This window comes from Microtus pennsylvanicus, chromosome 11 (genome assembly GCF_037038515.1).
Source record: "Microtus pennsylvanicus isolate mMicPen1 chromosome 11, mMicPen1.hap1, whole genome shotgun sequence".
NCBI classification, from domain to species: Eukaryota; Metazoa; Chordata; class Mammalia; order Rodentia; family Cricetidae; genus Microtus; species Microtus pennsylvanicus.
Window position 1 is genome coordinate 17,442,036 of NC_134589.1, and position 18,027 is coordinate 17,460,062.

The following is an 18,027-nucleotide window of genomic DNA, read 5'->3' on the forward strand; positions in this document are numbered from 1 at the left end:
CTCAGAAAATAGAATGTAACATTCACTTGACATGTGATTAGAAACAATGGAATCTGGTCCAATATGATAAAAAAAAAAGGGGGGGGCTGGAGAGATGGCTCAGCTGTTAAGACCATTGCCTGCTCTTCCAAAGGTCCTGAGTTCAATTCCCAGCAATCACATGGTGGCTCACAACCATCTGTAATGAGGTCTGGTGCCCTCTTCTGGCCTTCAGGCATACATGCAGAAAGAATATTGTATACATAATAAATAAATATTTAAATAAATATTAAAAATATGATAAAAAGATACCATATAATATAACTACAGACTGTCTATTTCATTTTGAGAAAGGCATGAAGTCTGCTTTTTCATTTTGCTTATTTGATTAGACATTCTCTATTATTGCTAGGCTTCTCTTTTTGGCAAAAAAATTCAATAAAAGCTTATCAAAAACTTAGATAAAACATAAGAATTTTATTTTCTATTTGGTTGCAGAGGACTGATTATCTTTACAGTGACATTGAGCAGTGTTTCTTCTTATAAAGCTGTATTGGAAAAAAATGTTTTCCGTTTGTTTTGAATTTTACTTGAGAAATTATACACAGGAAGCAAATCCCTCAACAAATACTGAGTGCTTACTATGTACCCACAGTGGTTTCTGGTAGGATATATTAGAGAACAAATGTCCTGCTTTCATGGTGCTTACATTCTTCTTGCAAAGCATTTTTAATAATAGTTTGATGTTGAGGGCCAACTCAAGTCATCAGACTTGGTTGACAAGCCCATTAATCTGCTAAGTTAGATCATCAGTCTCATGTAAACATTTTAAAGCTCAAGATGGAGGCTGAAGAGATGGCTCAGCGGTTAATAGTGTTTCCTGCTCTTCTAAAAGCATTCCTAGTATTCATGTTTGGCTTCACATCTGCCTGTCACTTTAGCTACGAGAAGTAAGGTGCCTTTTGGCCTCTGAGAGTATACATGCATATACCTATGCTTATTATTACTAAGTCTTTTACAAATAGTGTGGGAGCTGCATGGCCAGTACATAGCCTAGATAAAGCCTAATGCTCTTTAAAATGCCCTATGCTTGTAAAAAGTCTTTAAAAAAAAAAAAACTGTGCACAAGTGTACACACAAAAGCATATGCGCTCCAAAGCAACACTTTAGGTGAGTTCCTTAGATGCTGCCCATCTTTTCTTTTGAGACAAAGAGTCATTTGTGTCTGTCCTAGAGCTTGCTAACCAGAGCTGGCAGACCAGAACCCTGGGGTTCTGCACATCTCTGCCATTCTCGTACCTCTAGGATTTTAAGACTGCCCCACTATACTTGACTTTCTATTTTGTTTTATTTACTTTATGTGTGGGCCTTTGACAATTGAACTCAAAGAAGTTCATCAAAGACATAGCTTAAAGTACTCTTGTTCCCTGAATAACGTCTCTTAAAAAAAAAAATCAATGGGGGCAAAACTAAAATATATTCCAGTGTTAGTAAATATTTTAGTTTCTTTAAGTGGTTGTCACGGGAATTTTTTTAAGTATAGATTGTGAAGTGGGGTAGAAGCTAAGAAACTGTGCCTATCCCAAGTAAATTACTGTGTCACAGACACCTTTTCAGTGTCTACTTGGAGGCTTTTACAGCTAATAAGTTAAGTGTGAATTTATATATTTGAGAATGAGTTTCCTGAGGCTAGTATAATATAGTCATTTTTGTTGCTTCTCCTATTTTACATAACATTCAAAGCATGTACGTACATGTATGTTTTATAGTCTCCATTATAAAATTGATCCATTGTTACTTTGTATACCGTAAATATTTCAGCTCGACCTAGGGAATTAATAGCAATTATGAAATACATCTTGATTAAAATACCTAACAGACAGCCTGTGTCTTGCTCAAGAATCACATAAAGCTTGAAGGGACAGCAAGTCTATATAATGGCATGTACCATATACATATCATGCATGTAACATGCACACACAAATTATAATAAATTAGGTAAATAACTATAAAGTATACAAAAATTTTTGTATTTACTGTCCACACTGAAGAGCATATCTTCACTTGATGTCATCTACAAAGATACTGCTTTGAAATAACTGCACAACCTCAGATTCTCAGCTTGAATTTTGAAGGGGTAATCTTCAACTGTGCCTAGCAGCTAACTCTTAAAACTTTTCTCTAATTAGACATTACATGAATTTGATTTTTATATAGCACTATAATACGGACTTTTTTGAGTGTTCCAGGTCCCCCTATCATAAGTATTTTAATGTTCTCCATGTTCATCTTGATTAATTAGTTTGGTGATTCTGAGGGTTAAATTCTCCACCTTTGCATATTCTGCACAATGACTAAGACTGTGCTCTATCTTCAAGGTCTCACTAAGTAACCCAGGTTGTCATTAACTCATTTAGTAGCCTAGACATGGGCTTGAACCATAAGACCCAACTCACACTTTAATTTTTATTTAATTTATTCCATAGTTTTAAATATAAAGAAATGAAAGGTCATTTAAATGAACACACAGAGCTGAGATTTGAGTGCCCATCTCCAGAGCTGTTGTTCACTTTAGCAGTTATTTTAATTGTTTACTTTTTTACACACAAAGGGGGAGGATATTTTTCTCCTGTGATAGTAGAATATGACAAACTGTAAAAAACAAGTATGCTAAGTCCTGCTAAAATTTGCTGTCATGATTTGCCAAGCTTGCATGAATTATATCTTCCCCTTTATGAGATGAGTTTATGCTCGGTGATAGCTATTGAGTTGTAAATTTGTCTTTGGGTATAGTAGGGAACATGAAATTTTGTAAGTATTTGTCACATTTAAGCATTAATTTTGTTGCAGATTAGAAAACTCAGTTACATTTTCTGCCATCGTTTCCTTCACGAGGTGCCATTTAGCTCAGGCTTGCTTCTGCTTAGCTGGGTAACCAAGGATGACCATGAATGGCTGATCCTCCTGCCTCTGCCTTCCACATACTCAAGTTAAAGGTGTCTGCAATCATTTGGCTTTTAGTTTTTGTTTTTATGGTGGTACTGTGTTGTGTGTTTAGGTTTTTAATCAGTCTCTTACTGTGTAGCACACTCTAGCCTAGACCTAAACTTTGTAACTCAGCTTATCCTCAGGTTTGGCTGAAGTTCTCTCTGCCTCTTTAGTTACTAGGGATTATAGAGGTATATATATATATCACTACTCCTGATTTACTTTGCTTATATATTAATATTTCTTTACTCCTTTTCTTTCTTTGAGACTGGGTTTCTCTGTGTAACGTCGTTAATCTTGGAACTCTTCATCTGTAGACCAGGCTGGCCATGAACTCAAGAGATCAGTCTCTGCTGGGATTAAAGGCATTTATCCTTAACTACCGCCTGACTGATTTTACCTTTCTTTTGTTTTTCTTTCTAAAGATATTTTTATGATTTATTTAACTTTATTTTATGTACATTGTTGTGAAGGTGTCAGATCCCGTGGAACTGGATTTATAGACAGTTGTGAGCTGCCATGTGGGTGCTAGGAATTGAACCCAGGTCTTCTGGAAGAACAGTCAGTGCTCATAACTGCTGAGCCATCTCTCCAGCCCCAATTTTACCTTTCTTAAAAGTGTTGTATTCCAGGGGCTGGAGAGACACTCAGCAGTTAAACACAGATTACTCTTCCCAGAATTTTCCCAACACCCACATAGCAGCCTACACCTGTCCATAACTGCAGTCTCGGGGGATCAGATACCTTCCTCCAGAGGTATTGTGGCAAAATATCCATGTACATAAAATAAAAATGAAATTTTAAAAAAAAATAATAAAATTTTAAAGCGATTTATTCAGAAAAGGGGGACTATTGTGTTTGCTGGGGGTTCCAGGGTTCAAAGTCTGATTTCTGTTCTAACAAAAGTTAGCTGGTAACATCTAAATCTTAAAAAAAACATATATTTTCTAGTAATTCCTCCTACTCTTTTATACACTGTGGTATCATTAGATTTTTGTTTGGAGCCTCGAACAGAGGACCTTGAACAACTTATTCTCTTGATTCTACCTCCTGAGTGTGGTACTACTTGTTTTTGCCTTAAACTCGTTGCTAATGTAGCTTTCAGTTAAAATATTCTTTAGAGAAGCTAGGTTAGGAGTTGTCACAACAGCAGCTCAGAACAAAGGAAATTTTTTTACTTTAAATACTTTAAAGGGGAGTGTTCTAATTTGAGATAAGCTGATTTTGTACTACCCACCTTAGGGACTTCTGCCTTGTAAACAACATAGTGGGTAGTTTGTTTGGTGTACCTGGGATGGGAAAAAGGCTGCAGGAGGGTCCTAGCTAGTTCCCCCATAGTAGCAGCATCTGTAATTTGACGTTCATGCTCTTTCTTATGTAGAAGTTCATTCACGCATCTTAAAGTTCCAGAGGTGATATCTCTGGGTAGAGGCTTATATCAGACAGATAATTATAAACTATCTTCACAATATTTTCTTTTTAACACATTCTGTATGTTCTTTTGTTCTTTTCATCATTTCAACACGTGTTGAGATTTCACATATAGTAATTAAAAACTGAGGAAAAGCATAGAGACCAAGCTGGGTTTGGTGTTAACAGCAACTTCTTTTCCATAAGCAATCTTGAGCATCCATTACCATTTTTTTTATTCTTCCTGATTTGTCATCTGTGAAATTATACATCAGTTATTATAATGTAAGAAAAATTTTGAAGATAGAGTAAAATGAAACCAAACCTAGCGGTGCATGCCTTTAATCCCAGGCAAAGAGAAACAGGTTGGTCTCTGAGTTTGAAGCCAATTTGGTCTAAAAAGTGATTTCCAGTTCAGGCAGGGCTACACAGAGAAACTGTCTCCGTGGGAAATAAGAAAAAAGGGGTGGGGGTGGATACAGAAAGAGCTAAATCAGGCATGGTGGCTTAGGCCTGTAATTTTAGCACTTAGACTGAGGCACATGAGCGTGCAATACACACACTGGATTTAATAAGATGGAAGGGAGATGAGTGGAATCAGCTGAAGACTTATACTTTAATAATTTATTTGACTATACACCTTTGTGGTCTCTCCCAATTCTTAATCTTTTGGTCCTTGTTTAAAAACAGAAATTAAACTAGATGAATATGATGGTACATACCTTCAATTCCAACCTCTTAAAGGCTGAGATGGGAGAATTGTGAGTTCAGAGCCAGCATGAACTGCTTCAAGATCTTGTCTTAATTCCCCCATTAATCACCACTCCAAATACTTATCGCAGCCTCATGAGTTTCTTTTTGTTTTCTGAGATGGGTCTCATATCCTAAACTGGCCTTGAACTGGAATTCTGTCCAAGTTCTGAGATGATAAGCATTACCATTGTGTGCAGTTTAGATGGAATATTTTTCAGAAATAATGCACAAGAACACTGCCTTTTGCAAAAAGTTTTTTAACTTTTAAGTGATAAGGTTTAGGGGGTCTGTTTTATATTTAACAAAATAGTAAGAAAGTATTTTTAAGATTTATGTTTTTTGAGACAGTTTTTTTATTGGCCAGAAGAATGACCTTGAATTTATGGCCTTCCTCTTGCCTCATCTTCCTCAATGCTATGTTGTTGTGTATGAGCCATTATACTCAGATGGAAGTTTCTCTTAAATTTGATTTATGTGTATGAATATTTTGCCTATATTTCTGTGCATCACTAGTGTGCCTAGTTCCCACAGAGACTAGAAGAAGGCACTGCATCACCAGGAACTTTAGTTACAGATAGTTGTAAGCTATCATATGTGTACTGGAAATTGAAGATGAGTCCTTTGGAAGAGCAGCCAGTGTCAAGAGGGAGAAGTAATGGGGATAGGGAGAGACAGAGATATAAGATCCCCTGGAGAAGCTGGTGAGCTAGACTGGCCCAAATTGACAAGCTCCAGGTTCAATGAGGGACTCTGCTTCTTTAAAATGTAGGGGGATTGAGAAAGACAACTTGACATTAACTTCATTAGATGCATTCATGCACACTAACTACACATACACACATGCCAGATAAAGCAAAGCTACTAATGTTTGGTTTCAATGCTAAGTCTTATGTATTTCAGTTGGGCCTCAAACTCAAGATTTTCTTGGCTCCGGCCTCCCAAGTACTGGAATCATAGGCATGTTCCACTAGCTAACTGAAAAACTTAATTTTGTTTGCTGTCATAACTTCTTTCATATGATAATTATAAAGCCTGGATTTGAAATTGTTAAGCACAGACTCAATTTTAGGCATTATTTAGTTTCCAAGGAATCTACATTTGGGACGTGTTTTAAGAAGTTTGTGGTTCAGTTGCACAGACTATTCCATTTGTCCTTTTTTGTTTTGTTTTTTTGTGCTCAGATAAAGTTCTTTAAGTTCATGAATTCATTATTCACAAAAGTAGCCCAGTGTAGTAATTATACACATTTATGATCAATTTAACTGAAAACCTTCCGTTGCTCATGTTAACCTAATAAAATCTAGTTGATTATTTATCAGGTACAATAAAATACTCTGATAAGATTCTAGATCTGGTAGGTCAGAATAAACGGAGCGACAGGTGAATGAGGGTAAAGGAAAAGGAGGGTGTGAGCATCTAAATCTTTCTTTTAAATTTACATTTATTTGTAGGTGTGCCCACACATATATGCACACATATGCCACAGTCAGAACTTATAGGCCAAAGGACAGCTGATAGAATCAGCTCTCTTCTTCATGTATATCATTAGGCATAGCAACAAGCTCCCCTACTTACTGAATCATCTCTCTGGCTTAGATATGAATCCCAGCATCTTGCTGAATTTGTCACTGTTCCTCAACTTTTTGTTGAAGCCTTTTTGACAAGGTTAGAATCCAAGGCCTTGCCCAGAAGGGTTAAAGCGCTCTATCACTGAGCTGTACCTGAAACCCTGAAAAAAATCTCAGGAGAGTAAAGCTACTGCTTTTCCAGGCTGTTTTTGAGCCATAGGTTAAGAGAAAAGACCTGGTTAACAAATTCCCTGCCCCTACCAATTTCAGATTAATTCCTAAGCTTGCAGTTTATACCGCTCACACTGTTTTTTCTACTCTTTGTCCTACAGGGGTTGATAGTCCTTGGGGAGGCACCTTTCCCAGACCATACAACAGACTTATTTTCACTTAGTTCTGAGGTGAAGACAGATCATGGGACTGATAAATTGGTAAGTATAAAAGATAGAAAGGGGGGAAAGAAATAAGGTAGCTCTTAACAGGTCAAGCAATTGTAACCAGCTCAAACACAAGGTTACAGAGTAGTGGTTGAAATCAGGGCACCATACAGGTAACATGTGCATACAGTTTTGATAGGGTAACTCTTCTGGACCAGTATAGTGCCAAGAAGCTGCTGAGAGGGAGTTAGAAGGCCACACATTCAGAAGAATACAGACAGCACAGTTGAATTTGGGGGAGGGGCTGGGAGTTCGAGATAGAGTCTCTCTTACATAGTCCTGACTGTCCTGGAACTCATTATATAGATCAGGTTTACCTTGAATACACAGACCCTCCTGCCTCATCTTCCCAGAGTGCTGAGGTTAAAACACCTGGCTCTCTCTTTTTTTTTTAAGGATACCAATTTGGATGTGTAAGAAAGGGAAGAGTGGGCCTGGGAGGAGATGGACAGGTGTGTGTGGGTGTGGATGTATGATCAAACACTGTACAAAATTCTCAAAGAACAAATAAAAGAGCAAAGGGGAAAATACTGGATTAGAGAATACCGCAGCAATACCAAAAACACTTTTGTGAGTGATTCTTATTTTGTAATAAGAATAAAACTATCATCTTAATAATCTTTTACATTATTGGATCCTATTTCATTTCTTTATCCTTTCTCCTTAAAAAGGTACTGACTTTTATGAATATTAACATTACTTGGTAGAAGTGTCAGTGTCTTTGAAACTATAGACTTTGTTAATGTTTTCTTTTGGCTGTGCTTCCCAAGAGATGAACAAGACTTTCTGGATGGTGGTGGTTGTTGTTGCTTAAGTTAAACTAAGGAGTTTGCTTTCATCTGCAACCCAAAATACTTTATCATCATTTATTTTCTGTTATTATTAGTGTGAACTCAGGATTTGATGAAACAAAGTATTTTTCCCAAGGAAGAGCTTAGAGATGTTTGAATGTTTGGTTGGTCTTTACCTGGTTCTGCTACTTTGGTTCTGCTTGCTTGTCTAGACCTGATTTTTTGGGCAGTGGTGGCACATGCCTTCATCCCAGCACTTGGGAGGCAGGGGCAGACAGATCTCTGTGAGTTCCAGGCCAGGTCTACAGATCTAATTCCAGGACAGCCAGGGGTACACAGAGAAACCCTGTTTCTTAACAAGCGAACAAAAAAAGAATGGAGAACCGAGTCTCAATAAGTTTAGCAGGCTGGCTTTGAACTCTGTTGGTTACCTTTCCTGTTGCTGTGATCAGCTAACCTGATGAAAGAATGCTCATACTTCCAGGGTATACGGTGTCATGGCACAGAACTCAGGGAGCCTGTAACATAAGTAGTCAACATATTCCATCAGCTGTCTCGAAGTCAAAAGCCATAGATTCTGGTGCTTAGTTAGCTCTCTCTTTTATGAAGTCTAGAACCCTATTCCAGGGAATGGAACCACTCACTAGTTAGCCTAATTAAAACAATTCATATATAGGCCTATCCAACCCCCAAGAAACCTATATATCTTTTTTTTAAATTTTATTTATTATGTATACAATATTCTGTCTATGTGTATGCCTGCAGACCAGAAGAGGGCACCAGACCTCATTACAGATGGTTGTGAGCCACCATGTGGTTGCTGGGAATTGAACTCAGGACCTTGGGAAGAGCAGGCAATGCTCTTAACCACTGAGCCGTCGCTCCAGCCCCCCTCCCCCCCCATATATCTTTTTTAAAAAGAAAAAATGCACACCCAAGAGGGCTGGAGAGATAGCTTAGGTTAGGAACACAGGCTGTTCTTCCAGAGGATTGAAGTTAGATTCCCAGCATCTATATGGAGGCTCACAACCATCTATGACTCCAGTCCAAAGGGATCCAGTGCTTTCTGCCCTCTGCAGGGCGTGCTTGCACATGCAGGCAAGACACTTATACATATAAAATAAAAATGAATAAATCTTAAAACTAAAAAAAGAAAGGGCAAAACCAAGATGAACAATAGAATTCAAATATCAACGTTTGTCTTCTGGAAAGATAGTAAAGTTAGTAGGTCATTATTAATACAAAAGAGAAAAGATAAAATTGCCAACATAAAGACTTAACACTACAGATTTTACAAATAATAAAATTTTATAAACAGCTTAGTGCTGCTTTGACAACATAGATGAAATATTCAGCTTCTTTAAGAGATACAGTTTCGAGATTGACTGCCCCTTTATTTTATCTCTCCCCATCAATAAACATCAAATAGAGAAGATGGTAATTTTGCATATAACTCATGTGCCCATGTATACTTTTGTCTCTTAAATAACATTTAAATAGCTTCTAATACATAATATAACATACATTGTATGTAAATACAGTGTTCTTTTGAGGGAATAATAACCCCAAAAGCCTGTGAATGTTCAGTACAGATAGGTTTCTTATATTTTCTATTCATTGTGTGTTGACTCCATAGTGGTGACATTTGTGGTTACAGTGAACCAAATATAAATAAAGGAATCGCCATATTTTTGTTTAAGAAATTGAATTTGTATTTGCAAATTTTTTTCAAAATAGCTTAATTCCAGTGTATCCAAAACTCATGGGAAAAAAAGTAGAAGGGAAAATTTCTAGCCATAGTAACAAATCAAACGAATGGATATAACAGAACGTGTCATGAACAACGAAAAGGTTTCTATTGGTGCATCATTAGAGTTAGAAGCCAGCTGGATAGTCTGTTTCAAAAAAAAACAAAATTGTCTTGAACAAGTAAGAATGCTTGCCACCAAGCCTGATGACCTGAGTTCAATACTTGGGACTCGTGTGGTGGAAAGAAGGAAAATTCCCACAGGGTGTCTTCTGACCTCTACATGTGTCCTTTGGTGTGCACTCACTCACATACAAATAAATGTAATTTAAAATAAAATTGTCAGCGAGCTGTGACTAGAAGCAAACTTCCTCAGAAAAGTATACTCACTGTAAAACATACTGCATTTTTGCCTGTATAAAAGGAATGTTGCAAAGGCATTGTACTTTGTCATGGCTAGTGCACAAGTCATTCAAACTGGAATAGACAAAGCAAAACTTTTGAAAACCTTATGCAGAAGTTTTCAAAAGCATAAGTCCTTTTATATAAAAGTCTCAAGATAAAAGATCAACGTACTAAATTCAGTTGCATTTCAACTTATTGACAGCAAGTAACTAAATAATTTCCATCAGGAAACCTAAAGTAAAGAAGTGGTGACACAAACCTTTAATCCCAGCACTTAGGAGGAGATTCAGACAGAGCTCTTGAGTTTGAGGCCAGCCTGGTCTACAGAGCAAGTAAGTTCCAGCACAGCCATGGCTACACAGAGAGACCCTGTCTCGAAAAACCTAAACAAACAAATAAATAAATAGAAAGAAATGTAAAGTAAAGCTGGGTATATGATAGTATATCATATGCTAGATAGGAATAGAAAATCAGAGTTCAAGGTCAACCTGACTGTATAGTCAGTTTGAGGCCAGCCTAGGATACATGAGACTGTCCAAAAGAAGGAATTGGGGGAGGAAGGGAAGAAAAAAAAAAAACAGAACAGAGAGAATGGCACATGTGTGCAGTGAGTTACTTTTAATCAAATGTTAAGATCCCTTAGGGGTGTGGCTCAGCCAAGTTATATAACAGCCCTTATTTGAAGAAAGCTAATGAAATTTTACAAAGCAATTGTTTTGTTCTGAGGCAGGTGTATCAGCATAGGTCAAGTTAAATATTAGAGTCTCAGTCCCACTGCTTCAGCCTCTGATTACAAACAACTGTCATTACATAGAATAATGTCTTTCTTTGTCATTCAGTTATTTATTTAGTATGTTTTTCATGCATGAGTGCGGAGAGGGAGCTTCAAGGTTGATATCTGGTGTTTTCTTAATTGCTTTCCACTGTATTTGAGATCTCACTGTAACCCAGAGTTTTCCAATTCAGCTAGTCTAGCTCAGTAGCTTACTCCAGAGGATACCTTGTCTCTGTTCCCCTGGCTCTGGGATTATAGGGGGGCTGCCACTCTGGCTCATGATTTATGAAAACACTACGGATCCAAATTAAGGCCCTCGTGCTTTCTTGGCAAGTTTTTCTACTCACTGAACCTACTATCTCTTCAGCTTTTTTTTTTTCAGTACTTAGAATAGATTTATCACCATTAATCTTATTTTACATGGGTTTGTGTTTTGTTGTTGTTGTTTTAGATTCGTTTGCTTGAATTATTTAGTTATGGCATTGGAATCGCTTTTAGATCGGCTCTTATGGCATTTTTACTTGGTTACTTATTTATTTTAGTTTTTTGTTTTGAGGTAGTATGTGACTAAGCTGCCCTGGCTGGCCTTGGAGAGAACATTGTCTAGAAACCAAGATCTGGGTACTGGTTATACTCATTGCTGTCTGTATCATTATAAGATTTTTCAATAGATAAAGCCAAGAAACTTAACTGCTGGTGTTCATATATCTGTAACACGTCTATTTTTATTTCATTATCTGTTCATCTGTATGTTTTAAGACTGAGTTTAAGATTATGAGTTTAAGACTGGGGGCTAGAGAGAGATAACTCAGTAAAGAACACATTTTGCTCCTGCAGAGGACTTTTGTTTAGTTCTCAGCACCTACATCATGGCTCACAACCTTTGTAACTCCTGTTAAAGGGGATCTGATGCCTTTTTTATGAAGGTATCAGATACATGTGTGATTCATATACATACACATGCAGGCAAAATACTCATACCCATAAAAGAATCGTAAAAGAAAAAAAATGAGATTGAGACCAACCTGGCTACAAAGTTAAATCTTGTTTACCCATGAATTACTACCAATTTGTCATAATAGTTTTCATGTTGTTATTGATAGTTGTTTTCATTTTGATACTTGGTGCTGCTTTCTAAGGCTGGCAGCAATCCTTAACTCGGCCTCCAAAGTGCTGCAGCTAGATATGTGTGCCACCACATCTGGCAATACTTATGTGTTCAGTAGAAGCACTTATATAAAAGGGTTTTATGATTACCAGCTCATATACTGTGAGAAATAAATTTATTACTCCTAGAGTACGAGTTTGTGTACAAAATGTTAATGCTATCTATTATACAGTCCAAACTGTTTTCTGAAGGTAAGTAGAAATTAATTTTCTTTCCTTAATGGGTTTTTTTGTTGATTTTGTTATTGTTAGGTTTGTTTGTCCCAAGGTTTCTCTACATAGCACTTGGCTGTCCTGGCTCTGTCTAAGTGCTGGAATTAAAGGCATGTCCTACCACACCTGGCCTTTCTTATATATATATCTTTTATGGTGGCTAATGTTTTTGTGATAGGGGTGTGTTTGTTTATAAATAGTGTATTCCACTTCTCATAGTAGAATGAGAATGGTTGAGTTGAGTAGAATGGTTGAGGGTTTTTGTTTTGATTTTTGTTGGGAGAAGGAGGTTCAAGAAACAGTAGTATCACTCCTTTCTTATCTACTATTAGTTTTGGTTTACTTTTTCTTTGATTTTTTTTGGTGAGTTTTTGTTTTGTTTTGTTTTGTTTTTGTACACAATGGGCCCTTGTATATTTTTGTTGTGCTTCTGTTGTATGTTGTTTTGAGATGAGATCTCATATAGCCCAGAAACTCAGTATATAGCTGAGAATGAACATGACATCCTCTACTACTCCCTCAGACCTTGCCTCTAAAAGCAAAACAAAGCAAAAATCCTCCTTGTGTAAATATTGTTTAAATGAGCATTTAGTCCTAGATTCAAAATTGAGGATTTTGTTTAGTGAAAACATTTTTTTGCTTGAGTATTGGTAATAATGCCAGTAAAGTATTATATATTGGTTATCTTTTATCAATTTCATAATCAACCTACTTTATAGAAGTGATGGGGAAAACAACTTAACTATTATTAATATGCTTTCTCAGAAGAAAGGTATGCTAAAAATGTAAGCTATTGCTATTTTTTCAGGAGTTCAAAATATCATTTTTACCTTTGGTTAAGCAGGAATAGTTTCTTTTCCTTCAGTTTTTGCATTCACTGGGGATATAATGGTACTTTGGCCTGACAAAATGTTTGTGGGTAGAGTTAAAGCAGTAGAAACTGGCTAGGAATTATTGATCCATAACTATCCTTTTGAGTAAAATTGGCAAGATATTTTGCAGTTGCTATTTCCTTAAGTTATAAATATTTGCAATGATATATATATTTATATTTATATATTTATATATATATAAATCCTGCTTATAGGTTTATTGTAATTAAACAACATTATTCCTTTTGAAATTTTGTAAATAATAATTCTCTGGGCTAGGGATGTAAGGTCCTGGTTCAATTGCTAACACCACATTAGCCAATCAGAGTCTACGTAGGGAGGGGAGAGTGTATAGAGGGAAGAGTGAGAAGCTCAAGGTCATCCTCTGCTGAAGTTGGAAAGGAGAGAAACAAGTCCACCACGTTGTCTTTTGACCTCCACATAAAGGCGAGGGCACACACAGACCCAAAACAATATTTTAAAGAACTAAAACCCAAACCTGTGCTATTTATCATTGAGAAGATGCTGTGTTACTGTTTTGATACTGTTACTGTTTTACCCTTTTTTGGGAGAGTTATGTTACTGTATAATTGTTTGGCTATACTTTTGTTCCACAGAATTATATTGAGGTTCTTCCTCTGTCATTATGTATGTTCTACATGTAATCTGGTAAATATTTAGGTTCCTCTTTTCTCCAGAGCTAATTCTTTAATTATTTTATTTAAGTCATATACTTTTTTTTAATGTTCCCATCTTCTCTACTTCATTAATTAATTAATTGATTGATTGTGTATGCAATATTCTATCTGTGTGTGCGCCTGCAGGCCAGAAGGGGGCACCAGACCTTATTACAGATGGTTGTGAGCCACCATGTGATTGCTAGGAATTGAACTCAGGACCTCTGGAAGAGTAGACAATGCTCTTAATCACTGAGCCATCTCTCCAGCCCCCACATTTTGTTTTTCAAGTTCCATGTCAGAGATTTCAGTGAAATGGTGTTGCAGGGGTTAGTGCTAATGTGCTTTTTATTTCTTTTCTTTACTCAGATTGAGTCTGTTTCTCAGCCTTCAGAAAATCATGGTATTCCTGTTAGTCATATTTCAGAGTCCTTGTCTACCAAATCATGTGGAGCACTGAGACCTGTCAATGGGGTTGTTAACAGGTAATTTTTATCTCCTTTACTTCTCACGCTTAATGCCCATGTATGTAAAAGTTGAATTTGGCCGGTTGTGGTGGCACACACCAGTAGGATTTGGTGAAAGAGGCGGAGGTAGGAAGATCACGAGTTCAAGGCCAGAATGAGCTAAAGAAATTGGGGTGGGGGGGGGCAGGTGTTGGTGATGCATACCTTTAAATCCCAGCACTCAAGATGCAGAGGCAGGCAGATGTCTGAATTCAAGGCAAGCTTGGTCTACAAAATGAGTTTCAGGACACATTCCAAAGATACACAGAGAAACTCTGTCTCAAAAAATAAAAAAGTTGGATTTAGGAAAGAATAAAGGGGGAAAAATGTATGGTTCAATAAAATCAGTTTTTAAAAAATGCCAAAAAAAATGAATTTGGAGTGCCTAGTTATTCCCAGCCAGGGCTGACTAAAACAACCCTATTATTGAGTAATACTTTGTGTGTCTTACACTGTGCCCAAGGTTTTTGGTTTTTGTTTTTTCTCTTTAGACAGGGATTCTCTGTAGCCCTGGTTGGCCCAGAACTCACTATGTAGACCAAGCTAGCCTCGAACTCAAAGATCAACCTGCATCTACCTCCCAATACCAAGTTATTTTATAGTACATGTATGTAATCCTTTGTACCTACTGTTGTCTGACTGGTCATGGCGTCAACAAAATCCTATAGTTAATTTGTGTGAAGATTCCTAAGTTCCCTGTGCATGTGAATAAAATATTATTTATCATTAGAATTCATTATCACAGGAGAACTGTTGTTTATTTATTTATTTTTATTTTATATGCATTGGTGTTTTTGCCATGGGTTTTGGGTTCCCTGGAACTGGAATTACAGGCAGTTGTGAGCTGCCATGTGAGTGCTGGGAATTGAACCTGGGTTTTCTGGAAGAGTAACTAGTGCTCTTCACCACTGAGCTATCTCTCCAGCCCCAGGAGAACTGTTTTTAACACTGTTCATTAATGTTTGCAAAATTGGCTGGTCCATTGTGTTCTCTGCTTTTAATCCCAGCATTTGGGAAGCAGAGGCAAACAGATCTCTGTGAGTTCGAGGCCAACCTGGCCTACAAATTGAGTTCCAGGATGGCCAGAGCTATTACACAGAGAAACCGTATCTCCAAAAAAAACTCCAAAACAAATTTGCAAAATTGTTTTCTTATTAATTATAATTTTTTCTATAGTTTTTGTTAGACATATTTCTGTTATGGGAGAAAAGCTAACAATGAATACTTGAGTTTATTGACTTTTGCACCTTTCAGACATGATAGGTGTTGTGCACTGAGAGCCTCATGAGTAGGCACACACAGAGATAAGTGTGTGCTCTCATCCAGAGTTGACCTGCTCCTGTAAAAGAAGACCTGTTTGTGTCTTTGAACATTTGAAAGTCAGGAAATGGAGCCCACATTAGAGGTTTTGTTTCCTCTGTGATTTGAAATGTATCTTCCTCCCTTTTTGTAGTCTTCAGCCTGTCCTGGCGGACCATGTTCCAGGTGACAGCTCTGATGCTGAGGAACAATTACATAAAAAGCAACGGCTGAATTTAGTTTCTTCATCATCTGACGGCACCTGTGTGGCAGCCCGAACAAGGCCTGTAGTGAGCTGTAAGAAGCGGAGGCTTGTTAGGCCCAGCAGCATTGTTCCTCTTTCTAAGAAGGTGAGTACTCGCAAGATCAGTCTCTTCTCAACCTCACTCCATTTACCTAATGCTTTTCAAAGTAGGTTAGCCCCCAAGGTTTCTTGAGAGCCTTAAAAAAGTACTAAGTTCCTAAACCTGCTCCTCCCTAGAGCTTGGTTTAGTTTGTTTGGAGTTAGGATTGAAATTATTTTTCCCTTTTAATTTTGAGTTAGCATGCCATGTTTGATGTGGCAGTTTCACATGTGTACTTTGTTCATTGGGAGGTCTTGTTTTTCAAAAAGCTCTTAGATGACTGCAGCCAGATTTGAAATCTCCTGGCTTGAGTTTTGAAACAAAAGAAGAGTCTCTGAAAGTTTAAGTGCTGCCGTGAACACTTCTGTTTCTCACCTGTACTGTTTTTTGCTGAAATCAACAGTGTTAACCAGGTGTGGTGGAACAGTATGCCCTCTTAACCATCGAGCCACCTCTAGCTCCTTCCTCCCACCTTTTCATTTGGAGACAAGAAAAGAATTTTGTTTAGTAGTCTGTGTGTTAGTATGTGTTCCCTGTGTGTTGCCTGGTGTACTCAGATCAGAAAAGGATGAAGGATCCCTTTGGGCTTGGGTATAGATAGTTGTAAATCACCCTCCTAGGTCCTGGAAACTGAACATACTCTTTCTTTCAAAAAAGAATCATTACAATTTTTTTTCCTTGCTATTTTCTTCAACCCTCCTTTCTTCCTTTGCTCTTTGCTGCTTTCTTTGTGCTCTTGAGACAGTATCTGTTAGTTGGCCCAGGCCGGTCTTGAACTCCTAGACCTCCTACCTTTACTTCCTAGGTCTGAAAATGAAGTTATATGCCACCTTGCCCAGCTTCCAATACAGTTTCCAAATTTCTATTACTAAACATATGTTCATGTTCACAGAAAATGGAGGTAACTAGATAATTGTGATAAGCTTTTGATTATTTAGTCTTTGAATAGCAGGGTTTATTTCTGAAACTTATGAAATCTATGTAATGTGTATATTGGAGTATCTGGCTGGTAAATTACTAGGACAGAGTGTTTTTTCCTTTATGAATTCTTTTGTTCTTATGTATTTACTCCTTTGTAAAATTTTTGTTGAACTTTGAACTGTCCTAGGTATTGATGATACAATACTAGATAAAAATGAAAATTCTTAATCATGAATTTGTGGTCCTCCTGCCTCAGCCTACTGGGTTGCTGAGATAACAGGACTGTACCATGTTTTGATACTTCTGGGGTTCTTATTTTTAGATTTATTTTCACTTTATGTGTGTGGATGTTTTGTGTACATGTCTATCGTTTGTAGATATTAATACTGCTGTTAGAACAAAGGTTTCAGTAAAATAAACTTACTGGAAATAGTCTAAAATGAAACTTAACCATAAATTATAAAGTATAAAAGGTCTTGAATTCCAGACTATTGTTTTGAACTTTAGCCTCTTAGATTTTAAGTTTTAAAATTGACAGGATGTATCACAAACTCTTTGTTCGAATATAAATTCAAAGATTTATTTTTGAGCCCCAATCCAGATATTGGGGATGAATTAGGAAAGAGAATGGAAACTGAAAAGGGACATAACAGTAGTAATCCTGTAATCCCAGCACTCAGAATGCAGAGGCAAGTGAGTTTGAAGCCAGCCTGGTCTACAGAGTTCCAGGACAGGCTCAAAAAAAAGTCTAAATAAATAAATAGCACAAAGAAAGCTTTTTGCCATCAAGCATAACTATAGTTCTTTTTGTTGTTGTTTAAAAAGTTCTGTGGGTACTAGAAAGGTGGCTCGGGTTAAAAGGACCTGGGTTCAATTCCCAACATTCACATGCTAAAAAGTTCTGTAAATGTCATAGAGTTGTGTTTTTTTTGTTGTGGGTTTTTTTTTTTTTTTGGTTTTTCGAGACAGGGTTTCTCTGTGGCTTTGGAGCCTGTCCTGGAACTCGCTCTGTAGACCAGGCTGGTCTCGAACTCACAGAGATCCGCCTGCCTCTGCCTCCCAAGTGCTGGGATTAAAGGCGTGCGCCACCATCGCCCTGCAATGTCATAGATTTTTAATGGTACTTATATGGAAGTGAACTTAGGTCTCTGGAAGAGCAACCATTGCTCTTAACT

General features: G+C 37.2%; 1 protein-coding gene across 10 annotated transcripts in view; it reads left to right on the forward strand.

Moving 5' to 3' along the window:
- Kansl1 (KAT8 regulatory NSL complex subunit 1) overlaps window positions 1–18,027 on the forward strand; it is a 132,313-nt gene that overhangs the window by 94,481 nt on the left and 19,805 nt on the right. For 6 of the 10 annotated variants that reach the window (XM_075990422.1, XM_075990427.1, XM_075990419.1 and 3 more), the window contains 3 exons: window positions 7,031–7,129; window positions 14,152–14,267; window positions 15,742–15,937. In XM_075990422.1, the coding sequence (XP_075846537.1) occupies window positions 7,031–7,129; window positions 14,152–14,267; window positions 15,742–15,937 (411 nt within the window). The remainder of the gene's footprint in view (window positions 1–7,030; window positions 7,130–14,151; window positions 14,268–15,741; window positions 15,938–18,027) is intronic. The other 4 variants (XM_075990425.1, XM_075990429.1, XM_075990423.1 and 1 more) reach the window with 1 other exon arrangement.